Here is a 27,381-nt window from a genome sequence, read left to right as displayed (position 1 = left end):
TCCCCTGCAAAGCCAGCCACAATGCCTGGGCACTCAAAAGGAGTGTGAGGAACGCCTGGGTGAAGTGAACAGAAGGTGTCAGGCCGAAGTTGAGGAGGGCGAGCGGGAGGATTAGGCGAGCGGGAGGAGGGTATCAGAGGGCGGCGGACTCGTGGAGCGGGAGGAGGAGACTAAGGGCAGGGAGGCGGGGAGCGGCTAGACCGCTGGGAGGACGAGGGGCGGGAGCTCGGAGAGCCGCGCTGGAAGAGGCGGAGCGCGGGAGGAGGATCGGCAGCTTCCCGCCCGCGTCCCCGGCCGGCTCGGAGCAGGCGCCGTGGCTGCGCCGGCGCCCGCGCCCCCTCCCCGCCCTCCGCCGTCGCCGGGGCTCAGGCTCGCGTCAGGCTGGGCCCGCGGCCGGTGGCCTCGCGTCTCCACAGCGCGCTGCCAGCATCGCTCTCGGCCGCGCCGCGCCCGACGGGCCTGGCCCTGGTTCTGGCCCCAGCGGAGGTAACTGCCCGCAGATTCCTCCCCTCCGCGTCCCAGGCCTCCTCCCGACGCCGCCCGGCCCGGGCGTTCTCGGTGCCCCCCACACCCTCCCATCTTGCGGGTTCGCGGCCCCCTCGTTCCCCGGCGTCCCCCCTGCACCCGGCCCCTTGTCCATTCCCACTGCCGACTCCTGGCCCACCCTTCTTGCTCTGGGCCTTCCCCATCCTCCCCGGCGTCGTCCTCGCGCCGTCGTGTCCGCAGGTTGACGGAGCCGGGAGCCCCAGGGGCCGGGTCGCCCTGCCCGCGTGGGCAGCGTCCGCTTCGGGCCAGACCTCGGCCCCGGCCTGAGCCCTCCAGCTCCCGCCCGGCCCCCGTCCTCGCAGATCGCGTGGGACACCTCAGAGGGGTCCCTTGGGATGTCTCCTGCGAGCTTGTCGCGGGGAAACGCCTGCTTGACTCTAGACGGTGATAAATCGAGCGCTGAGGAATGGACGCGATTTCTCAGGCTTGTCCGTAGCTGAAACCGCAGAAGAACTTGAATTTTTTTCTCTTAAAATTGCATTTCTCCATTTTGTCTTTAAGGATACTTTTGGCTTTTTGTAGACTTAGCATATTACTCCTCCTAACGTATTTTGTGAAGATTGAATTTATTTCTCTTTCTTCCATTAACTAGTTTTACTTGTTTTGTGCTGTTTATTATCCATCAGTAGCATCAGTCTTTGAGAGCGGGTTCAGCATGTAGAAGTAGCCTTTGCTACATAACAGGTGATTTTCAGAGTTCCAAAAGATGGAAGACCAGCTGTCATCAAATCCTGTAGGGCTCTGTCCTCAAATCTTGAACTTAGCTATCTTTTTATCCTTGACATTTTTTTTTTTGACAGCAAGGGCAATTCCAAATCCTTTACATTTTAATTGCAAAAGTTATATTTAAATATACATCTGGAGTATTTTAAAGCAAACCGCTGGCATAAATACTCAAGTATATACCGTATTGCTCATATCCAGGAGAGGTAAGAACTTAAAAAAAAAAATAACCATAATAGAATTACTACACAACACCAAAATTAACATTAATTCCTTAATATCATCTAATAGGTAGCGTCTGTTAGAATAGAATCATTGATAGACTCTAATAATTCTAATTGAGTCATCATGTTCAATTTTCCTTGTCTTTTTAAAATTTTTAAATAATTTCATTTACAGAAAAGTTGCAAGAATAATATACAAGTTGTTTATATCTTGCCCATGCTTTATCCTTCTCTTTATACATGTGCATGCACACACATACTTTGTTCTGAACTATTTCAGAGTGGGTTGCCTATATCATGCCTCTTTCCCCCTTAATACTCAGTATAATTTGCATTTCCTAAGAGCAATGATGTTCGCTTACAAATATAAGTACAGTTATCAAAGTCAGGAAATTTATTATCGTATTGATATATGCTGTAGGTCATAATCCTAATTTTATTATTTGTCCCAATAATATCCTTTATAGAAAACTATCTTTTCTGATACAGGATATAGTTCAGGGTATTATATTGCAATTAGTTGTTTTATATAGTTAATCTTTAATTTGGAATAGCTCCTGAGCCTTTGTTTCTAATGACACTAACATTTTTTAAGAAATTGTAGCCCAGTATTATATATCATTTTCCTCATTTTGGATTTGTTTCCTCATTGCCTTGGGTTTGCATTTTGGAACTGAAATACTACATAAGTAATGTTATGTCCTTTCCAGGTGATCACATCCAGAAAAGCATGATGTCTCCCCCTTATTAGTTAAGATGGTATCCATTTTCTCCACCATATTGTTTTGTTTTGTTTGCAAATTATTAAGTAATTTGTGGGGAGATACTTCTAAGCTAGGTAAGTGTTTTCTTCCTCATCAGATTCATACCTCTCCTCTGCCTGATTTAGCATCTGTTGGTGATTCTTGCCAGAATCAGTTTTTGCTATGATAGTTGCAGAACGTTGACTTTCCACATCTACTACCATATCTGTGTGGTCTTAATGATTCTTAATTTATTTAATAGGTTGTAACATGTTGCACATTTATTTTGATGCTCAAAGTGTCCCAGATTTGGCCCTTCAAGCTGGTTCCTATTTCTTTTTGACATGCCCCATCATATATTTACTTCCTTACTTTGGAACAAGATGTTCCAGGTCCACTGAGTTTCTTCCCTACCCTATCCCTGAATTCAGCTGTTCTTCCAAGGAGCCCTGGTTTCTCTAAGTGAGGAATGGTATTTGGAAACCAAGATCTGGGTGCTGGGTATCATTGCTTCTAGGCCATTTTAGAGTACAGAGCTAGAAATCATGAGTTTTTATACTAGTACTTCCAATTCTGATCCAGCCCCTCAGGGCTCTTCCTTACCTCTCCCTATTCTATGACTGTATACCCTTTCTTCCACAGTGAAGAATGCTGGCTCCTGTTAACATCAGTCTATTTACTCTTTTACTCAATCTTATAATGTATTCAGTTATGTATGTGATGATTTTCCCCTCTCCCCTTTAAAATATCATTTATTTGCTAAAGAAACTGCATCATTTATCCTGTGGAATTGCTAACAATTTATCCTGTAGAATTCTTCTTAATTCGGTTAATTACATTCTCCTGGTGTGTTTAAAATGTTCTTTCATTCTCTTTATTTCCTGTCACACAGATTCAGGTTCTTTTTTTTTTTTTTTTTTTTTTTTGAGACAGAGTCTCACTTTGTTGCCCAGGCTAGAGTGAGTGCCGTGGCATCAGCCTAGCTCACAGCAACCTCACACTCCTGGGCTTAAGCAATCCTACTGCCTCAGCCTCCCGAGTAGCTGGGACTACAGGCATGCACCACCATGCCCGGCTAATTTTTTTTTTTAATATATATTTTAGTTGGCCAGATAATTTCTTTCTATTTTTAGTAGAGATGAGGTCTCGCTCTTGCTCAGGCTGGTCTAGAACTCCTGACCTCGAGCAATCCGCCCGCCTCGGCCTCCCAGAGTGCTAGGATTACAGGCGTGAGTCACTGCGCCCCGCCCAGGTTCATTTTTTAATTTTTTTGTCCTTTTTTTAGAGGCAGCATCTCACTTTTGTCACCCAGGCTGGAGTGCAGTGGCATGATCATGGCTCACTGTAACCTCCAACTCCTGTGCTCTTGCAATACTCTTGTGTCAGCCTCCAAAGTAGCTAGGACTATAGGCATATGCCACCAGGCCCAGCTAATTTTTTTTTTTTTTTCATCTTTTGTAGAGACAAGGTATTACTATGTTGCCGAGGCTGGTCTTGAATTCCTGGCCTCAAACAAATCCTCCTGCTTCAGCCTCCCAAAGTGCTGGGATTACAGGCACAAGCAACCATGCCCAGCCTAATTTTTTGTCTTTATATTTCATAGATAGTACTATGTACTTCTTATCTATATAGCATGATATCAGGAGGAACATAATGTCTGTCTGTCTCACTGTTAGCAATTTTAAGATTAATTAGTGGGTTTAGGGCATGTCAGTGTTTTTGTTATAAAGTTCCCAGTCTTTCTTTCACCTAATAATAATTTTAGCAGCCACTGATACTGTTGACTGGATTTGTTATTTCATTAGGAGCTGCAAATGATGTTTTTTCTACATTAAGATGCTCAGTAAATACTATGGGCTATTTATTATCATCATTATTATTATTTACAGCATCCTGGGACTGTTTTTACTCAATTGGTCATTGATATCTTAACAAACATGGAGATAAGATTAGAAATTTTGACATCAACAAGTATCAAGCAGAAAAAACCCTGGCCACAAGTCTCTTGGTTGGGACAGGTATGTTTTTCTTTATTCAAGCAATACCAGCTTTATATATGTTGCATGTGTGTTTTGCTTATAAGATAAAGGAATGTTCTATGGTCTTTTTTTTTTTTTTTTTTTTTGTGAGGCAGAGTCCCGCTCTGTCACCCTGGCTAGAGTGCTGTGGCATCAGCCTAACTCACAGCAACCTCAAACTCCTGGGCTCCCAAGTAGCTGGGACTACAGGCATGTGCCACCATGCCCAGCTAATTTTTTTCTGTATATTTTCAGTTGTCCAGCTAATTTCTTTTTATTTTTTAGTAGATATGGGGTCTCGCTCTTGCTCAGGCTGGTTTTGAACTCCTGAGCTCTGGGAGCCCACCTAGGCCTCCCAGAGTGCTAGAATTACAGGTGTGAGCCACTGTGCCCGACCTGTTTTATGGTCTTAAAGAAATAAAACACCATCTTCTGAAGGGTCACCCACCTGCACACTGAACAGGGATTTTTGTATGTTTAGTTTTTATTATAATGAGCAAGTTAGTTTTTCCAAAAAGTGGTCTATCTAGAAGACTTTACTTTCAAAAAATTTAAGTAGGTTGAGATGGCATATATCAAAAGGAAATGTTTGATCTCCTGATCTTTCCCCTACCAGAAAAGTCAGTGGAATGCTTCCTTCTCTTGTGGTTTTCATGAGTGTCTTATAAAGTGTCCTTAGAACTAGAATAGAAGAGATGGGCCACAATATGTTAATGGGCAAACCTATAAAATTCTCTTAGAAATTTCCTGTGAGTACTTATATCACTAATTAACTCCCCTGGAATAGTTCTCAAACTTCACAATACATCAGAATCATCTGGAGAGGCTGTTAAAACATGGAAACTCCTAAAGTTTCCAATTCAGTAGGTCTGGGATGGGCTTGGATAATTTGTATGTCTTTTTTGTTGTTCTTATTCTTTTTTAATCAAAAAAAAATTTTTAGGGGCAGGGTCTCGCTCTGGTGCCAAGGCTGGAGTGCAGTGGTCTAATCATAGCTCACTGGCAGCCTCAAACTCCTGGGCTTAAGTGGTCCTCTTGCCTAAGCCTCCTGAGTAGTTGGGACTACAGGCGAGCGCCACTATATGCCTTGCTGATTTTTCTTACTTTTTTGTAGAGACGGGGTCTTGCTGTGTTGTCTAGGCTGGTCTTGAATTCCTGGTCTCAAATGATCTTCCTGTCTCAGCCTCCCAAAGTGCTGGGATTACAGGTGTGAGCCACCATCCCTAGCCAATAATTTGTATTCCCCCCTTTAATTTCCTTTATCTGACATACCTGAGATAATTTGTATTTCTACCAGGTTCTCAGGTGTTTCTGATGCTCCTGGCTCAGTGATACTTTGAAAATCACTGCCCTAGAATATATGAAAATAAAGTTAATTCAAAACAGCCTACAGCCTACTTTTTCTAGATAATAAAAAATGATCAGAGTCAATACTTCATGAATTTCAGAATTAAAACTTGCCCGTACTACTGTTAAAATTGATAAGAGCCAGGTGCATTGTCAGGTGTCTGTAGTCCTAGCTACTTAAAAGGTTGAGGTGGAAGGATCGTTTGAACCCAGAGTTCTGCGTTGTAGTTTGCTATGCTGGGTCAGGTCGCCGCACTGTTTGGCATCAGTTTGGTGACCTTCTGGAAGTGGAGGACCAACACTGGGTTGTGTAAGGAGGGGTGGACTGGCCCAGGTAAGAACTGGAGCAGGTTTAAACTCCCATGCTGATCAATGGTGGGACTGTGCCTGTGAATAGCCATGCACTCCAGGCTGGGCAACATAGCCCATCTCTTTAAAGAAAAAATTGATAGGTTAAACAGCAAATATCCCAATTTTGGCTAACAGAATTTGAAGACCCCACTATAATTTTAAACTTGAAAGAAATTTAAATGCAACCATTAGGTCACCTTACCTAGTTATTCTAACGAGATATTTTAAAACAAAATGAAAAATCTTAAGGTTACTCTAGGGTATCAGCCTTAATGTTCACTTTATGATTTGTTGTACAAATGTATAATCTTTCTTAAATGTCACTTTGTTTTCGAGGATAATTTATTTATTTATTTATTTATTTTTTAATTTTTTTTTTTTTTTTGAGACAGAGTCTCACTCTGTTGCCCGGGCTAGAGTGAGTGCCGTGGCGTCAGCCTAGCTCACAGCAACCTCAAACTCCTGGGCTTAAGTGATCCTACTGCCTCAGCCTCCCGAGTAGCTGGGACTACAAGCATGTGCCACCATGCCCGGCTAATTTTTTCTATATATATTTTTAGTTGTCCAATAATTTATTTCTATTTTTAGTAGAGATGGGGTCTCACTCAGGCTGGCCTCGAACTCCTGACCTCGAGCGATCCACCCGCCTCGGCCTCCCAGAGTGCTAGGATTACAGGCGTGAGCCACCGCGCCCGGCCGGATAATTTATTTAGACAACAGATGGAATTAACTTCTGGCACCTCTTAAATCCTTCATGTGTTTCTTTTAGGAAAATGAAGCCGTTTTTCTTTTGGATGATAAATTCATAAATGAAATTAATTTGTTATCAGGAAGGACAAAGAAGAAAATTCCTAGTCTGAAGCCTTTGTTGAAGGATGTTATTGTGCTAACAACATCCAGTAATGGTTAAGTAATAACTAATATTTTCAAATGGCTAGATTAACTGCATTTTAAACAATTAAGGATTAAATTAAGGAAAATATTATAAGTATTGCATTTCATTTCTGTGAAACAGATGCCTGGCTAGGTGGTGTACTCACTACAGGGGAGCTTTTCCTTTGGAACAAAGATCAAGATTGTTTGAAAACTATACAAGTAACTGAAAAGCCTAAGGAAATGATTGAAGCTATAGTAGGTAGGAATTTTTTACTTGTTTAAAGTGGCTTAATAGGAGAAGTAGGAGGAGAAAGAGGATGAAAAATTTTCTGTACTGTCTTAAAAATGTATCTTTGCATGTGCATATGTATTAATATATCTGTATATATGTTTCTATATATATGCTTATGTATATATATTTATTTTATTTTCGGTGATGTTTATCTGTGATGTCTAGATTCAATTTGAAGAAGAAATTCTGGCATCCCTAAGATTTCTGTGATAACAATGAGTTACCAGTATCACATAAGTACTTGATAAATGTTACTGTTATTTGTACTTTTAATTTATTACTAGTGCCTTAGTTTCGACATCTTAAATGGTAACATCATTTGGTTTCTTACTATAAGGATAGATAAATCATGTACATTCTTGGGGGAATTCAGACTTTAAAGGTTTAATTACTTTTTTCTTTTTCTTTTTAGCAAATTCTTTGAGACTGTATTTCTATGTTTCTGGAAATGGGAAAAGAATTCTGCTTGTAACACCTTCTGGATGCATATTTCTTTGGGAATACTTGGAATTAAAGGATATTTTATCTTCTAAAAGCCTCTCATTGGTGGGTCAGTGGTCCCAGGTCATACCTGAAAAAACAGTTCTTTTGCCTTCCACTGAAGATAAAGAAGCTGTAGTGAATGCTGTTTTTATAAAAAATGAGGTAAAATCTAAGACAGGGTATTATAGTTGAAATCTGAGACTGTAAGAACGGATACTATCTGTGAAGCTTTTTAGCAGAATGTGTAATGGCATAGCTATATATCTTTAGTAACCATTGTCATAGAAACTGTGAAATTATTGTATGGAAAAGTTATTTGTTTATTTCTTTCGTCACTTTTTTTTTTTTTAAGAGACAGGGTCTTACTCTGTCACTCAGGTTGAAGTGCAGTGGCCCAATCATAGCTCACTGCAGCCTTGAACTCCTGGGCTCAAATGATCTTCCTGCTTCAGCCTCAGCCTCCAAAGTATCTAGGACTATTAGCCACAGTGCCTGGCTAATTTTTTTTTTTTTTCGGTTTTTTTTTGGTAGAGACAGGGTCTTCCTGTGTTGCAAGAGACAGGGTCTTGCTGGTCTCAAACTCTGGGCCTCAAGCAATCCTCCCATCTTGGCCTCCCAATGTGCTGGGATTTCAGGCATGAGCCACTACAACTGGGTCACATTTAAAAAAATATTTATTAATGGTTTCAATTTAGAACTTCCTTTCTATGTCCCTGATTTAAAAATACAACTTGTTTTGTAATTTAGGCTAGAATTGGTGATACCAAATAAGCCATTTAATACCCAGGAAATAACAGATTCATTACTTTAAAAAATTAAAATAGCTTCCCAATACTTTATGTAAGGATATTTTATTACCCAATCCACTTTTTTTTTTTTTTTTTTTTTTTTTGAGACAGAGTCTCACTGTTGCCCAGGCTAGAGGAGTGCCGTGGTGTCAGCCTAGCTCACAGCAACCTCAAACTCCTGGTTTTAAAGCCTTCTGCTTCAGCCTCAGCCTCCCGAGTAGCTGGGACTACAGGCATGCGCCACCATGCCCAGCTAATTTTTTCTATATATACTTTTAGTTGGCCAGATAATTTCTTTCTATTTTTAGTAGAGACGGGGTCTCGCTCTTGCTCAGGCTGGTCTCGAACTCCTGACCTCAAGTGATCCACCCGCCTCAGCCTCCCAGAGTGCTAGGATTACAGGCGTGAGCCACCGCGCCCGGCCCCAATCCACTGTTGTTACAAATTGCATTCTGAAATTTTATAGTTCTCCCCCACACCTTAGGAGTGGTGCTCTAATTTAAATAATAAAAAACTATAAAAGAAGAGGTAAATATATAAGACTCTTTTCAGTTATAACCACAATAAATGTCAATACTTTCTGAAGAGCATAACCTGCAACCTGATTTCCCATTTGGGACCTGCCTCTGGCTCAGAAAAAAATTACTTAAGCTAACTGTTGAAAAACATTGAGATCCTGCTTGTATTTTTATTTTTATTTATTTTTGATGAGGAATATATTTTTATGTTTTTTGTATCTTGATTTATTTTCAGATTAATTTTATACTAAAGTATATTAAATTTATCTACAGTTATTTGGAGACTGCTGCTTGTGTTCATTTACTTTTTATTCTGGGGAATGCCTAAAGTTAACGTTTCTAGCAATTCGGTGGCATGAAAATGAATTTACATCTGTAAGGTAAAATAAATGTTTCCTTCTTACTTTCTATCTTTTTTAAATCATTATCTTTTGGCCCGTATATACATATTAAAATTTGTAAATGTTTATGTGAATTTCAGTTTCTGAGGCTTTACACATTCTTTCTTCCTGTCTACCTAAATATTTAATGTAGAAAGCTTATCTTTGTTTTGTTTCTCTTAGAAATGAGAACATGCAAAAGATAAGATAGGTTATAGCTTTACTTAAGACTATACAAATAACTACTTTAGAAAATAATTCAACTGAAATTTAAAATGGGCATAAATATTTGGATTTACTGTTGTACCTTTTAAATGCTCAAGTGTTTTTTTAATTGAAAATAGTTTTATTCTAAAAAGCCCAATGAAATAGAAAAAATGCATTCAAAGGTTACCATTTCTAATTAAGACAGTAAAATGGCATGTGGTTTTTTTTGTTTTATTTTTTATGCCAACAATACTTTATTAAGACATAACTTAAATAAAGTAAAACAAACAAATCTTAAGTGTACAACTAGATGGATGTTAATAAACATATATACCTGTATAACCATCACTCAGCTAAATTGCAGGACATTGATGCTATCTCAAAAAAGTACCCTCCTCTCTACTTTTTTAATCCCTATAAAAATGTTTGTTATATATAGAAATATGTTTTTCTAGACCTTTACTGGAAGCAGGTGTATTTGGGGTTGACTGTGGAATATGATTCTACCCACAAAACTCTGAAACTGAACTTATTTAACTAACTGGCAGCTGGTTTTTTTGTGCCCTCGGTGAAATTTCCGAAAGGTCTCTGAGAAGCCTACTAGGTATATAGGCACATGTAGGAATTTAGGTGAACTTTTACATTTTTTGTAATGAACTATATATCAATTTAAAAATTACTTTCTGTTTTCAATTATTTCATTACTTTCTTAGAGCATTGTCATACCATGTTCACTGGGCACAACAAGAATGCCTTCTGTGTAGTCTCATTCCTAAATGTGAATCAGTAAAGTCAAGAGGAGCTCTAATTGCTGCCTTTTCAAGAGATGGCCTTACCCTGGCAGTAACTCTTAATCAGAAAGACCCCAAGGTCAGTAAATATAATCTTAGAAAATAATCTATGTAAGAGGGAGTTTATTCCAGTTTTGAGGTATTTTTTCCTCGAAGATGGTTTTTTATCTTAATACTACTTTACATTCTTTAAATTGGTGTTTTCTAATCCAACTTGACATGTGTATTGGTAAAGTTATTTAAATTAGCTGCCATAATTTTTAAAAGTTAGCCTTTATAAGTGAACAAAGGATAAGGGCAAAGGAGGAAAGAAGAGCTGAATGGTGACTGATGTTCTTAGGGTGGCATATAAAAGAGCAAAGGCAATGACGAGTCAATGTTGTCTTGCCAGTTGGGAAAGACTCTCTAGATATTTTATTAATATAATGATAGATCTCTAGGTCTCCAGCATTGTAAGTAATAATTATAGTAAAACAACTTATATGTGGTTTTTTTTTTTCTTTCTAGGCAACTCAGGTATTATTTATAAACACACTGAATTTTGTTACTCTCAGTGGTAGCCTTAAAGGATGTAGTAATAAGAATCCTGTGGTTCCAGCTACCCTTATCAGGTAAGAAGTCTTGAATTTCTAAGTAGTGTTTTTATTTTCTTTTCCAATAGTCTAACAAATTTAAAGCTCTAATTATTGAATAGGTATCATTTAGATAGAAAATGCAACTTATCTTCAGTATTTGTGCTTGATAAATTCTAAACGTTGTTGCTTGGCACAGTGCCTCACATCTGTAAACCCAGCACTTTGGGAGGCCAAGGCGAGAAGATTGCCTGAGGCCAGGAGTTCAAGGGACAATGTAGTGAGAACCCTGACTCTCCAAAAAAAATTAGCCGAGCATGTTAGTGCATACGTGTAGTTCTAGCTACTTGGGAGGCTGAGGTGGAAGGATCGCTTGAGCCCGGGAGTTCCAAGTTACAATGAGCTATTATCAGGCCACTGCACTACAGCCTGGGTGGCAGAGTGAGACCCTGTCTCTAAAAAAAAAAAAAATTTAAGGGTTGCTTTGTATAAGGAGAGCCTTGGAATGGTTTGGTGGGATGGAAGATACATGTACGTATTTTCTTTTCCCTTTCATTTATTTTTATGTCGTCTTAGGAGGACTTTAATTATGAGTAAGTAGAGAAATATTGGGCTTCAACAGAGAAGCTAAAACGAAAAAAAATCTAGACTGGAAAGACTGTTATTACTCAGGGAGGCCGGGGTGTTTATATCCTTTTAAACAAAATTGGCATCTTCTGCATATACCATAGATGGTGATTTTGGAGGGCGCATGAGCTGCCATCAGGACCTATGTGGGATTATAGAGTAGGAATATTTCCTCTTGGAGTTGCTAACATCCTTTTCCGAACACTTTTGCATGCTGTTTTCTAAATTTGCAGAGTTTTCAGGTCCATCCAACCCTGCCTCTTCATTTTCTTTCCCTCCCCACAAGTTCCTTTCCAAAAGAATCATTGGCCTTAATTAAGTGATCTGTTTGATTTATGTTGTCCATCATTTTTATGGGAGGAGCTACTTTTTCTTCTTATGCAACATTAATGTCCCCAAATAGTTAAGTGGTAGTAACAGTGATAACTTTGGGGGGAGGTAGAGTCCCATATTAAGTGGCACTCTAGCAAGCTGCAGGGAAAACAGGCATGGCATTGAAATCTATCCAGTAGTTCTTGGTTAAAAGTCATTCTTAAAAATAAATAAATAAATAAAAGTCATTCTTATTAAAATGTGAGTAAAAAGCTCAACTCTTTAGGAAATATTTTCATTTTTTTAGTTGCTTATGAATCTAAATTTCTAATTGGGATATTGTTGGAGTAGATGGTCATAAGCAAGCTCCTTTTTTCCTGGGAAGTAAAATTCGTGAAATGTGTGTGGCAATTGCCTACTATTTATTCTTTTGTCCTCATTTTTTGAACTGTCACATCTCTGCTTGGTATATAGCCCATTATAAATTGCTGAAGACACTGTAGAGAGACTTTTCTAAACATTACATCTCTTGTTTTTTCTAGGTCTTACTGGGTAGGTGGTATCAGCTGGACACATGATAGTCTTTTTTTGGCTTGTGTGTTAAAACGTGGTTCCCTGGTTTTATTGACCTGCCAAGGTGAACTGCTAACATTAATTACATCTGGTTGCTCGATAGAATTTGGGCCAGCAGAATTTATTCCTCTTCATCCACTAATAACATATCGGTGAGATATTTAAATGGTGTTACTTTGTTTACAGAAGTTTTTCTCTTTTGTTATTATTTTTACTGTATATTTTTTTAAAATTTCATCTTTCAGATTGTCTTATTCTTTCTTTGAGTCTGTCATCTCAATATCTGTTTCTTATTTATAGTTTTCTTCTATTTCTTTTTGTGGCTTAATCCTGGTGAAAATTTGACATTGTGACTATGTAAGTATAAGTTACTTAAATATTCAATACCACTAAAAATTTATCTTTGATATAAAAGTTAATAAAAGTATGATATAGCATTTATTGTTATAAAATAATAGCACTTGGATAAATTAATGCCTCAAAATTAATTTGACATACAGATTTATCCACCTTTTTCTAAAAAGAAAAATGTTGGAAATAGATGACTTTAGAATTTGGCCATATTTTAATTTTTAATTATGAGATGAAATAGCAGTTTGGCTTTGGAGTCAGATCAAGATTCAAATATTTGTTCTTGTGTGACTTTGGGTTAGTTACTCCTCTATTTTACTGTGAAATGAGGGTGACAATAATTGTCTCTTAGGGTTGAGGAAATGAAGTAAGATAATACGTAATTATAAATCACCAGTTCTGGCATAAAGTACTCATAAATATTTGTTGTTATTGATGTTTATTATGTGTAGTTGAAAACATAAACACAGCTATTTACAAAACAGAAAAATTGGAAAAGACCTTTGAAATTAATCCATTCTCTTTGCTTTACAGAAAGGAAACTGAGGTAGGATATGTCCTTGATTACGATTAGCAAAAAATGAGACTTAATTTTTAGCAATGCATTATGCCAATGGAAGAATTTGTCACTTCCTCCAGTGAAAGTATTTTTTTCTTACTTCTTATGGTCCAATTCATAAGTGACTAGATTTTCTCACATTCTCTTTTAAAATTTCTTTTTGGGTCCTTTCAAGATTGATTGCTTTTTTCTGATTACAAAAGTACAATACATATTATTTAAAAATAAAAGTTTAAAAATCAATTGTTATAAAACTAATTTAGAAAATGAAAGATTTGTAATCCTGTATCTTAGAGATAAAATTATTCACATTTTAGTGTGTTGTCCTCCAAATTTTAAAAATATTCATATAACATTTATAGTAATAGCAGTATTAGTTTCTTTTTAAAAGCAAGGTAAATTATATGATATATGCTGTTTATTGTTTTGCTTTTTTGATTTAACAATATATCTTATACATCTTTCCATGTCAGGCATTATTTTCTAATGGTTCTACAGATTTCTGTGGTATATACATTTTATAATTACTAATCTCCTATTGTTGGCCATTTGACTAATTAGAAAAAAATCTATATTTCAATAGTTGCTTAACCAGAAGACAATTACAATATATTTTGGTGATTTATTCCCTTTATGTTTATAAAGCTCTAAACTTAATAGGAGTGATAATAAGTAATCAGAATCAGGTACATCATAACAGCAAATAAGTACGTTTATGTGGAAACTCAGTCAAATTTAATCTTAAACTGATAAAATTAGCTGGGCCTGGTGGCTCACACCTATAATCCTAGCACTTTGGGAGGCTGAGATGGGAGGATCACTTGAGGCCAGGAGTTTGAGGTTACAGTCAGCTATAATCGGGCCACAGAACTCTAGCCTGGGCTACAGGGCAAGATCCTGTCTCTAAAAATTTCACTTACCACCATCCTCTTCAAATGTTCTTCTCAGTTTTTTTTCTTTCTCCTTAATAATAAGCATACTGATAGCTCATGATTGTATTCCTGTAAGTATATTTAAATGCTTGGTAAGAAGGAAAGTTAACTGTTTAACTTTCTTTAATAGTAAAAATAAATTGCCTTAGTTATTTTCTGAAATAGGTTGTATGTAGATTAAAAATAAAATATAGTAAATTGCATTATTCAGGAAAAAATTTTTAAAACATATAAACCTACATATATAAAATCATTATATTTTCCTGACAGATAAATACACATTTAATATTTTTGTATATGTTTCATCTGCTTGTTTTTCGTTTGTAACTTTTGTTAGTTTGCTTTTTCTTTGGAAAAATATGATTGTTTCCATTAAGATCTTTCTCTTACTAATTCTCGAATTTTGATGTTTGTTTATTAGACCACAGCAGTTTATGTTTCAAGATTCAAATAATTCTGTAGATTCATCAGCTTCTGATAGTGACCCTATGAGACAGAGATTTTCTATAAAAGCACACTCACGGTTACCCTACCTCATTATTTCTGATGGATACATGATCACAACCCTTCGGTTTCTTGATAAACTGTCTCCATCGGTACTCATGAGATCACTTCTGCTTGATTCAACCCAGAGGCTTGAGAAAACATACCGAAATGTGATACTGTCTAAGGTATTAGTGCTTGTTAGTGTCATTGGTAAACGTTGCCTTCTTTTTCTTTTCTAATTTAAAACTATACTGACTTGAATTATGTATAGTTGTTTATAAAATTTTTAATTGCTTGTAACTGAATTTTAGTTAAAATTTTGCTCTCAGAAATCTTTCTTCTTCTATAGCCAAAAAGCAAAGAGCTGAACTTGCTATCACTGAATTCCCTGAGGTCTAGCCTGTTAGAACACCAAGGACATGAAAGTTCAGCTGATTCCACTGTCCCCAAATTCTTACAGACAGAAGAAACAATGAAGTTAAATGAGAAAACAGCAGATTTTCAGGTACTTAGTAGCAGTATTATATTTATTTAGGACGATTACATATTGACTTTATTCCAAAAAACATATTTTATGTTTCTCTTGTTAAAGGGAAGAGAGATTTGAGAACAACAGAGTGATTCTATATATAAGGTATTAAATGGCATTAAGATCCCTTTTCCCCTCTTATTTTAGGATTTTGAAGCAGAAGAAACTAATGAAGGCAGACACTTTCCGAACAATTTATTTCCTTTTTGGAACCAAAAAAATGATCTGCTGTTTAGTAGTGTCAAGGAAGGAAGATTGGAATTTGCATCTATGTTTGACACGATACATGCAAAGGATGATACTGAGGAGACAGACGAAACCATTACAGAACTGCATTCTATCCAGAAAAATCTACTTGCAGCGTGGACTATAGGAATTTCAAAAAATGTGATAGAGAAAAATTTAATGTTAAATTATACAATAGTTTGTATCACTCATTTTTTCTACATTCTTCAGTTTATAAAATGTCCTTTCCCCAAACTTGATCTTTTTTTAAGCAAGAGCTCAAGACGTAATGCATGGATACTTTGTGTCTTTCAACTTTTTCATCAGTGTTTATCAATCCAGTATTGGGATATAAGATATAAACAAGATGTCGGACATTTGATAAAGCTGACCTCAAATACTATAAAGCTTTTGCTGACTCAGCAACAAAAGTGTCAGTTGTTCTCAGAGAAACTTTTAGCCTGTTTTTATTTACTCAAAATGGTAGCTGACAGTTTAAATGCTATATACAATCTTCAACCTGAAGTTGTTTCAGCTTCAACTGATGGAGGAAGAACAGCAGATAAAGATTCATTGGTGGCACCTATTTTTCAAATGTTTCGAGACAGTGGCTCTCAGGAAAACTGGTCTCAGAACTCATCTTTTGAGATTCATCCTCAAGTAATAAATCTTGTGCAACAGCCAGGACACAGGTATAATTACTTACTTTAATATTAGGTTACTATTAGCATTATAGGTTTTTTACTTTTTAAAAAACTGAGATATAATTCCCATTTGTAAAATTCACCATTTTAAAGTATACAATTAAGTGGTTTTTAGTATATTTACAAGGTTGCAAAACTATTAGCACTAATTCTAGAATATTTATATCACTCTAGAAAGAAACCCTGTATCCATTAAAACTCAGCATTATCAATTTTATGTTATTAAAAAACTAGAGCTGAGTGTGGTGGTTCATGCCTATAATCCCAGCTGCTTGGGAGGCTAAAGCGGGAAGATCGCTTGAGCCCAGGAGTTTGATGCTGCAGTGAACTGTGATCATGCCACTGCACGCCAGTCTGAGCAACAGAATGAGACGTCTTCTCTGAAAAAAAATTTTTTAAATTTAAGGGCATATTTCCAAGCATGTATACAATAAATATATATAATTTTTATTTATCAATTAAAAACATTTTAGGATTAATGCCAAATGTTATACAACATACATTTTTTTTTTTTTTTTGAGACAGTCTCGCTCTGTTGCCCAGGCTAGAGTGCAGTGACGTCGTCATAGCTCACTGCAGCCTCAAACTCCTGGGCTCAAGTGATCCTCCTTCCACAGCCTCCCAAGTAGCTGGGACTACAGGCGTGTGCTATTATTTACGCCTGGCTAATTTTTTTGTGTGTTTCTAGTGGAGATGGTGTCTCACTCTTGGTCATGCTGGTCTCAGACTCCTGACCTCAAGCAATCCTTCTGCCTTGGCCTGCCAGAGTGCTAGGATTATAGGTGTGAGCCACCACTCCCAGCCAACATACATTTTTTTTTTTAGTTTTGGGCAAACATGATGTTTAAAGATTTTGGTTTAGATTTAAAAATGACCACAGGTGCATAAAACATTTATGAAGATTTTTTATATATATTATGCATTTTTAGATCATTGGACTTTGCACTATATTTAAGTCTGATCAGTTTGTATGTATGTTATTGTGAAAAAATAGGCTAAGAAGGGGGCTAACCTCATCATTAGTCTGAAATTTGGTTTTGATTACCTGATTCTGTGTACAGATTGATTGTTCTCTGGAGACTATTATACAAGAAAACTCTATGGTATGAAGCACAATTAAGCCAAAGAGTTTCTGAAGGTGACAGAGAGTTAACTGAAAAGATGACACACGAAGCTTCTACTGTCAAGTCCCTGTTATGTCATATACAGGCTAACTTACAGACTGCCGGAGATTGCTTGAGCCAAACCTTAGAACTTAAGTCTATCAATGGTCAGTATCTTAAAACATTTTCTAACTCTATGAATAGGTTACAGTTAACCAGTTTTGATTTTTTTGGTTCATTGAAATTGTTTGTTTTTTAAAATAATTTCTGGCTTAGCTGTATTCACTGAATTTTAAAACAAAGTAAATTTTTATAAAGTAATGTAGTTAACTATAACGGATTGTTGGTTAAAAACTTTATAGGTGAAGAATGTTTCCTATTGGGATCATATGAAAAGGCTGTTGAGCTGTGGAAAAAAGCTCTTCAAGAAATCCAAGAGAAAGGTAGGAGAGTGTTAAAAAATAATATGTGCCATAATATTGGTAGGAACGTATTTTAGCTTGCTGCAGAGCTTAACAATAATTCCAATTTTCAAAGCACTGACAATATCATACTGCCCAAATAGAATACATATTGTAGGCAACTTGACTGTCAAAATTACTTATTTAAAATTATTCATAGTCTTGAAATTTGTAGTGCAAGAATCTTTTCAGTGATGTATAGGTAAGTCTTTTTGTCCCTCTTTTGGTTAGTGATGAAATCTGTGGTTGATTATTGATGGGGAAAAATGAGATTTAGATCCTAAATAAAATAATGTGAGAGGTTTTTTTAATCACTTTTCTGGAAGTTCTATACAATATTATCTCTTAGTTCAGAATTTAGTCACATTTTCAGATGACCATATCTAGTGAGACATAGTGATCTGGTTGCATTGTAACCCCAAAGAAAACTGGAATTCTTTTACTTAGGACGAATGGATAAGAGGTAGGTCACCAGCAGTTTCAGTCCAAAGGACCCTTCAGATATTTAAAGGCAGTTGTCAGGGGCTCTTATCTTACTGAATAGTTGTTTCTTCTCCTTCAGGAAGTCTCTTTGATATATGTATGGTTCCTTAGGGGCTTTGTAGCATGTTCCCTTCTGTATCATACTGGGTGTACTTGAGATAGAAGTCATTAGTGGACCTAATGCTGAGATAATGAGAATCTGAATTTGGATAAAATCTGAGTCATCCTAGAGCCTGATGAAAGAAAATGAAATTGTTCAGAATTTAAAATGAAAAAGAACAAAATATTACCTATTTTTTTAAAAAAAACTTTTATTCAGATATGAAATAGTTACAGAAAATTTTTCATATGAGTGTACAGCTTAGTGAATTTTCACAAACTGTAGTCCTGTCTGCTAAGCAGTAGACTAAGAGCTTTCTTTCTTTGCCCATGCTTTTAAGGTCAGTTTAATTCTTTCTTGTTTCAGGAGGAAGAAGGACATGTATTCTTCAGATACGCTATTATCTCTCTCTCTTATACTGCTACCTCTATAGCTATAATTTAAATGATGCTCAAGGATTGTGTGATCAGCTGGTAAGAGAAATACTGAGATGGTCCCAAATACCTGTGAAAGAAAATGAAGATTGTTCAGGTATGCAATTTAAAACTCAGTATATTTAATCTTGTTAATTTGTATTTATAGGTTTAGACATGAAATTGCATATACATAAAAGTTGGTTGCTCTGCCTCTCTGGTGACTAGGTTATATTATGTTGGATTTTGAACAGTCAATTCAATAGCAAGAATCATGTTGGTTTTTTTTTTTTTGGTTGTTTTTTATCTTGGGATCCCCAGGGTTTAGCAATATTATTGCCTCCTGAACTGATAATACAATTGTTTTCTCATAGCCATATGAGAAATAACTATGAGATATACTATCAGGTACCCAAGTATTTTTCCTTAATATATTTATATTTTCTTTAACTGTTGCTTAAAGTGGCTTAGTAAAATCATGAAAATCATTTTCTGAGGTATTTTGCATCTTTTTAAATCTGTTTAAGAAACTGCAGAGTATGTGGAGTGCCTTTTCTAAGAGATATTTTTAAATTAAACAGTAACCAAAGAGAAAGATATATATGAATGAACATATAATGTTCATTGAGTGGCAAACTGTTAGATGTATACTATACATATGACTGTGTCTCAAAGGCCCAACGTATCAGAACTTTTTAAATGGAATCCATACTGACTTTGCTTATTGTTTCAGCCACTATTTATAGATTTCTTACTGTGTGATTTTTTATCTTTTTTAAAATTTTTGTGTTCATTATGGAAGTAATACATGTTCATTTTAGAAAATTTTGAAAATATGGAAAAATATAAAGACAATAAAATCACAATTCTACTTTTTTATGTAGGATCTTTTGAAGCGTGTCTATATGTATATTATCAGTGCTATGTATTCTATTTTGCAGTCTTAAAATTATGATGAATATTTTCCAATGTCAATGAATATTCTTTTACAAACATCTGTTGAGCCTTTTCTCCATTATTGCACATTTTAATGCTGAAATGTGCATAAATATTTGTGAGCATCTCACTAATAATTTCTTTAGGATAAATTCCTAGCAACGAATTTACTTGATCAGAGTACCCATGGTTTAAGACTTTTGATACCTGTTGTCAAATTGCCCTCCAGAAAGGTCTACTAGCTATGTATGAGTGAAAGACATGTGACTTTTTTTTTTTTTTTTTTTGAGGCAGGGTCTTGCTCTGTTTTCTGAACTAGAGTGCAGTGGCATCATCATAGCTCACTGAACCTCAAATTCCTGGGCTCTAGTGATCCTCCTGCCCCAGCCTTCCAAGTAGCTAGGATTACAGGCATTTGCTACCATGCTTGGCTAATTTTTTCTACTTTTAGTAGAGACAGGGTCTCACTCTTGCTCAGGCTGATCTCAAACTCCTGACCTCAAGCGATCCTCCCATTTTGGCCTCCCAAAATGCTAGGATTACAGGCGTGAGCCACCTGGCCTTACATATGACTTTTTAAATGACTGGATAGTCTTCATTTTTTTCGCAATATTGTCTTTACATGATTTAACTTTCAAGATAAGTTAAACCTATAGGAATTCATTTGTTTTAATTTTTAATGATGATTATTTAAAATATATTATGCATACACTTACTGTGGTTGGGAGTCCCAAAGGCTACCCCTCAAGTTTGATGATTCACTAGGAGGACTTACAGAACGTATCACATAATTGTATTCATAGCTATGATTTATTACAATGAAAGGATACAGAGCAAAATCAGCAGAGGGAAAAGGTGCATGGGGTGAAGTCTGGAGAAAACCAGGCACAAGCTTCCGTGAATCCTCTGCCATTATAGTCACACAGGATGTCCCTAATTCTCCAGTGATGAGTTGTGACAACATATATGAGATGTTTCTATCAGAGAAGCTCATTAGAACCTCAGTGCTCAGGCTTTTTATTAGAGCCCAGTCACATAAACCCCTTTTACCTAGCACATACCAAAATCCTATGGTCGCATAGTAAAAACAGGTGTTGCACATAAACCATCGTCTAATACAAACAGATTAGGCTCATTGAGCCACTTATCAGTTAGGGTGGTAGAAATTTTCCCAAAATGCAAGTTTCCAGGTACAGCCAAGGGCCAACCTTACAAGCAGGCATTTCAAGTAGTCAAGCCTGCTATGTTAATTCTTTCCTGCATACCTACCTTATTAAATCATTGTATATAGTTATAATTTAATTTTTATTGCATAATAAAATGGTTGCCATTATTAACATTACTACTGCACCCCATATAGAGTTATCTTTTCAGATTTTTTTTAACCTCTAAGTTGTTACAGCTTTACTCTGTGACAATAATTTTATAATCAGGTCATTCCCTATTGTAAGGGGCTTATTTCTGAATTTTGCATGATAAAAATTACTTGAAATCTTGCCTTTGTGTAATTCCTACAGTTTTACCCAGGAGAAAAAAATTCTTACCTATGTATTTTTAACTTGAATGTGAAAAAATGGTATGATTTTTCTAAACATTATCGTGACCAAATGAAGACTACTGCTTGAAGGCTAATAAAATTTTCTCAAGATCTCTTTTATTAAAAAAAAAAAAAAACCTGATTCTGCAGCTACTGTTACATAGTAACATAAATGTCACCAAATGGCTAAGGAACATAATGTTTCCTTCGGAGATGGAAAACTTCAGAAAGAGAAGCAAGAATTTGGGAGGGTAGCAAATGCAAAGCCATGAATTCTTAGTTCTTGTTGTAAGTGAAATTCTGAGCTCACAAGAAAGTGGAAAGTCTAGCCCTAGTCAGGGCCACACTCAATTAAAAATTGGGAAGCCAAGAACTCTGGTCTAAAGGGGAAATGTGAATTAAGACCAAAGGACTATAAGTGACATAAAGGAGAAAAGATGGCATCAATAAAGAGAAACTTTTCAGTACTACCTTATACATTTTTTAAGATGAGAATATTTTAATAAATCTCTCCTAATTGTAAAAAAAAAAAACCTAGCAAACATTTATTATTAACAATATTCTTTTTAGCATCCACTATATGAGAGGAGAATTGCTAGGTGCTAAGTTATACAGTGAACAAAATAGAACTGGTCCATACACATGTAGAACTTAGTTTCTTGTGAATATGTACCAAATTTCTGGGAAGAAAGATACCTTTCTCTTGTTGGGGCCATAAATTTCATAAACATTAATGTTAACTTTAGTATTTATGTAGTCTTTAGTTGTTTTAAGCTAATATATTTTCAAATTGCTGAATGCTATTTTAAATTATTATTGCGTTTCGATTCTCAGGTGGGAATGATAAATGTCCTGTGCTCTTGCTAGTGCATATCAGAATCACCCCAGAAATTTTGATGTAACTCTCCCCCTGCCCCACTTACCCCCTGGCCGCCTCTCTCCACTGCACACATTCTTTTTGCCACTACCTCCCCAAAGAATCTTACACTACTGAGCCACTACTGCTAATGGGAGTATACTAGAATGCTCAGATCTAATAGCACAGACAAAAGCATTAAGAATCTCTGTTTTGGTGTTTTTCATATTATTTTCGTAGTGAGCCCTGTTCCCTCCTAAAAAAAACATGGAAGGAAAAAGAGAAAATAAGTAATGAAATGCTAAACTCTTAAGGGCATCATGGCTGGATTGTTTTGTATTGATTCCTCCATTTTAAAAATAAAACCATTAAAAGTCGTGAACAGTTCCTAACTGTATATGCTCATAATTATGAACTACGGTTGACCTTTGAACAATGCATGGATTAGCTGTGCCAACCCCCTGGGCAGTTGAAAATTCATGTATAACTTTTGACTCCTCCAAATAATAGCCTACTATTGGCAGGAAGCCTTACTGATAATATAAACAGTTGGTTAAAACATTTTATATGTTACATGTATTATATCTTGAATTCTTAGAATAAAGTAAGCTAAAGAAAATGCTATTAAGAAAATCATGAGGAGGAGAAAGTACACTTACAGTACTGTACTGTGTTTAAATCGATACGGTAAGTTTATGTTGTCTGTTTACAAGACGAATCCTCTGTCTGAAATGGTAGACACTTGTAGCTGCAGACCTCAGTCTATAGTACACATCAAGCAATTCAGTTTTTTCTTGTAATGTTATGACTTTTCTCTGATTCTTGGGAGTACTGTGGCATTTTGTATGGGTCCCATGATGTTACTTAAAGTTTATGGTATTGCAATACACATAATGAAAAATATTTGAGAGTCACGAGAGATTACTTTTTACTACAATATACATATTTACAGAAGAGGTAGACTGCCCATGTGGAGACAAGTAGCATCACATGACATTTTTTGTTGTTGGTGGTGGTGTGCTCTGTTGCTATGGCTAGAGTGCAGTGGCATCATAATACCTCACTTCAACCTCAGACTCCTAGGCTCAGGCAATCCTCTTGCCTTAGCCTCCTGAGTAGCTGGGACTACAGATGCGGGCCACCACACCCCACTGATTTTTCTATTTTTTATAGAGATAGGGTCTCCCTATGTTGATCAGGGTGGTCTCAAACTCCTGGCCTCAAGCAATCCTCCGCTCCTCGGCCTTCCAAAGTGCTGAGATTGCAGGTGTGAGCCACAGTGCCCCTGACCTCACATGGCATTTTAAGCAGGTATTTGCAATACTTGAGCTCACTTTAATAGCAAAAGGAGGTGGCTACAAAATTATTACAGTAGTATAGTATGTACTACAGTTAATTTTATGCATTTATAATTTAATACTTCATCTTTATGTTTGCTTACATGACTCTGGGACTACAAATGGCACTATGTATAGTCTTTGTATGCTTCAGTTTTGATCAATTTTGACTTTTTAATGATAGATTTGTATCTATTTTATGGTAGTAAGTGGTAAAATAGACTAGTATCTACATATATTTTATACATTCATGACATACCTTTTCTTAATTTTTTTGGATATTTCTAGACTATGTTGAAAATCTCCAAAAATTTTTCCAGTATATTTATTGAAAAAACCCGTGAATACGTGGATCCATGCAGTTCAAACCCATGTTTTTCAAGGGTCAACTATAATTATTTTTGTTCTTGTTGTCTTCAAGAAGTATGGATACGTATAATAACTTAGATTGTATAGGACATGGGTGCTCATCTCAAGAAAAGTTTAATTATAATTTTCTTCTTGTATAATGGTGAGAACTTACCTCCTTTGGTTGTTTGCTGTACTCCACAGTTCCGGAGAAGTCTCACTGTGCAGGTGGGGTGCCTGGAAATGCTCACCCTGAAGCTGCAGTGAGAGTTGTACAGTCCATGGCTCGGTTCATGGCCGCCTATTTCACCAATCAGCAGCTTTGCATTTTGCCACCTCACAATGTGAATGTTCTTCCTCCACTTCATATTAAAACAGGTAATATGGTAAACAATCATTTTCTCACCTCTCTTTTTGTACATAATAAAATATTTAAAATTATACAGAGATCATTACTGTATAAAAATAGCACTGTTCTAGCACAGTGCCTGCCACATAGGAGGTGCTCAGTGACTATTAATATTTGTGAAGGAGTAGAATCTGAGAAAGGTAATTGCTTAGATTTGTTTTTATTGAATAAGGATTTTTTTATTATAAAACTTGGGCAAATTGAGATTTATAAAGCTTCATTTAAAAAAAATTTTTTTTTTAAATATTTTTCTTTAGGCTAGTCAAATGAAGCAGTGGGAGTGGAGAAAGAATAAAACCTGTCACTGGTTGTGATCAATTACTTGTAAATACCACTGCACTCGGACTAGCCTAAAGCTTCCATTTTTAAAGTAAAGGAGCTGCCACCTTCATTTATATAAAAATGGGGACATTTAGCAAATTTTGAGTCTGCTGGTTTAGAGTTTAATTTTACTTAAATAATTTGCTTCTATAATTTTATTTGGACCATTTACTTTTTAAATTTAATAATTATATTAATATGGTCAAAGTACACCTAATCCTGTGCTAAATAACTGCCATGCGCTCATGGAGATAAACATGTACACAAATTTCTATGATATTCTACTCTTTTTTTTTTTTTTTTTTTTTTTGTGAGATAGTGTCTCACTATGTTGCCCAGGCTGGGCTCAAGTTCCTGGCTGAAGTGATCCTCCCACCATAGCCTCCCAGGTAGCTGGGACTACAGGCATGTGCCCCCATGTCCAGCTCCATTCTACTAACATTTATTAAGTGCCTGCTATGTGCCAGTCACTGTTCTAGGTGCTACAGATTGCACCACATGGAATTGATAATATGAAAACATTTGTAGTTTTTTTGTTTTTGATTTTTCTATAATGTCTGTAACAGATTATCCTAACTGCCATGAACAAAACAGATAAAGGACTTGTTCTTTTATGGGATTTACATCTAATAGGGTGAGACAGACAAATAAATGAATACATAAGTAAGATATATTAAATGGTGATAATTGTTATGGAGGGAATTAAAATGGAGTAATGCAGTGTGACTGGGTGGCTTTTTTAGATTGGGAAGTTTCAGGAGGAGCTCTGTGAGGAGTAAAATTTAAGTTGAGCTCTCAATAATGAGAAAGAGCCAGCCTTCAGGGTATAGGGCATTATAAACTGAGCTTGTGCAAAAGCCTCACCCAGGGCAAGAATAAGCTTGATGTGTCTGACAAACTAAAAAACTGGTGTGTCTATAAACTGGAGGATGAGGTGGAGAGTGACATGAGATGCAGTCAGAAAAGGGGGCTAGATGATGTAAGCCCTGCTAAGGAATCTGAATTGTAAGTATAATGGGAAGTTATTGGAAGGCTTTAAGCAAAGATGACATGAACTGATACATATGTAGGCCAGAGTTGTACAAGTTATAACGTAATTAGAAATTGAATAGAGGCAGCAACAATGGGTGAACTAATGTAATCATAGAACCATGATTTTTTGAACTATGTGTTCAGCTTCTTATGTTCTGCGATTGTCTGAGGATGTGGGTAGGAGGGGAGGACTATCCTCACCCACTTGGGCTGTTTCCATTGCAGTGTTCTCTAGTCTTGTCTGGGGTTTTCCAGGAGGTACTGGGTCCCCACAAAGTTATGTGCATGAGGTAGAATCAGAAGGGAAATTCTCTAGTGGTCCCTTTTCTAGTAGGTCCCTGCTTCCCTAAGAAGAAGAGGAGTTGGTCCTGAGGGAAGGCTATTACTTACCCTTTTGTATTAAATCCCAAGCCAGACTGGAATCTTGTCATTTAGTCAGGATTAGTGAAAATCACGCTTTATATTTTCTAATGAACAGTAATATATTGAACACTTAATATGCTTATTACCTCAAATTAGTTTTTTTATTGTATGACACTATGGATAATGCAAAGTCAGATAAAATGAAGCCTCTGCCCTCCAAATTTCATAATCTAGTATGAGATATAGGCATATACTTCCAAACACCCCACGGTAATAAATTGTACATTGTGACCCAGTATATATAAATGTGTTTTTGTATGTATGTACATGTTATCTGACACAAAAGTTTCATTTAATAGTATTTACCTTTATTTTGTGTAATGTACTCTGATATTTTCTATTCTGTGTCTGTTTTTTCTCTTTTTCATTTTTTAAAGAATGCAGGCATTTGTTTCATGGCCCACTAATGAGGCACATTCTTCAGTGTTAAAAAACTGTTCTAGGCCGGGCGCGGTGGCTCACGCCTGTAATCCTAGCACTCTGGGAGGCCGAGGCAGGTGGATTGCTTGAGGTCAGGAGTTCAAGACCAGCCTCAGCAAGAGCGAGACCCCGTCTCTACTAAAAATAGAAAGAAATTATCTGGCCAACTAAAATATATATATAGAAAAAAAATTAGCCGGGCATGGTGGTGCATGCCTGTAGTCCCAGCTACTGGGGAGGCTGAGGCAGTAGGATCACTTAAGCCCAGGAGTTTGAGGTTGCTGTGAGCTAGGCTGACGCCACGGCACTCACTCTAGCCCGGGCAACACAGCGAGGCTTTGTCTCAAAAAAAAAAAACTGTTCTAGAGCCTGTTTAATATTACTTTAGCCCATTTTGTATGTATCTTCCTTGTTGTGGTTTTGTGTAGAAAATACTAATTGAAGAGATAAATATACCCATGTAAGGAGGCATGAGTTTTGGATATATGTAATTATAATATCCATTTTCTTTAATTTACTCACAGAGCAGTCCCTTAGACTTATTCCTCTGCAACATTCTAAGGTGGCCAGTGTTGTTAGAGATCAGAATCTCTGTAATGTATGGACAGTTGAATATGCACTGGAATTATTATTTATTGGTGGCCTGGTTCCAGAGGCTGTGTGGTTGGCACATAAACTTGGAGACTGGAAGACATCTGTTTCAATTGGTGTGGCCTTCCAACTGTTCTGTAAACATGATAGCAATTTTATGAGGTATGTATTTTTAGGCAAGCTTGAGTTAAGATAAAGTATAATAGTACCATCTAAAGTATTCTGTATTTCTCTTATTGCTGGTATTTACATGTTATGTGGAATCCTTACTTTAGCATTGTCCAGTAGAACTTTCTTCAATGATAGAAATGTTGTATATGTGCTGCCCAATATGTGCCACTAACCACAAGTTAACTATTGAAATGTGGCTAGGGAGACCAAGGAATTGAATTGTCAATTTAATTTTCATTAATTTAAATTTCAGTAGCCACATGCAGTTAGTGGTCACTGTGTT

General features: G+C 36.6%; 1 protein-coding gene across 1 annotated transcript; it reads left to right on the top strand.

The window, feature by feature from the left end:
- The first annotated feature begins 365 nt into the window (after positions 1 to 365).
- LOC123648141 (ciliogenesis and planar polarity effector 1-like) lies at positions 366 to 27,123 on the top strand. Its single transcript, XM_045565869.1, has 17 exons — positions 366 to 486; positions 4,126 to 4,254; positions 6,722 to 6,857; positions 6,968 to 7,087; positions 7,533 to 7,765; positions 9,183 to 9,289; positions 10,210 to 10,366; positions 10,795 to 10,898; positions 12,341 to 12,523; positions 14,635 to 14,884; positions 15,049 to 15,204; positions 15,376 to 16,145; positions 17,219 to 17,427; positions 17,623 to 17,703; positions 18,671 to 18,835; positions 23,936 to 24,109; positions 26,861 to 27,123. Exons 2-17 carry the CDS (start codon positions 4,174 to 4,176, stop codon positions 27,121 to 27,123), a joined length of 3,189 nt encoding a protein of 1,062 aa, XP_045421825.1. The 5' UTR covers positions 366 to 486; positions 4,126 to 4,173.
- The last annotated feature ends 258 nt before the right edge of the window (positions 27,124 to 27,381 follow it).

The sequence above is a fragment of the Lemur catta genome, chromosome 12, assembly GCF_020740605.2.
Source record: "Lemur catta isolate mLemCat1 chromosome 12, mLemCat1.pri, whole genome shotgun sequence".
NCBI classification, from domain to species: Eukaryota; Metazoa; Chordata; class Mammalia; order Primates; family Lemuridae; genus Lemur; species Lemur catta.
Note: the sequence above shows the minus strand (reverse complement) of the source record. Positions and strands in the feature narration are given on the sequence as shown.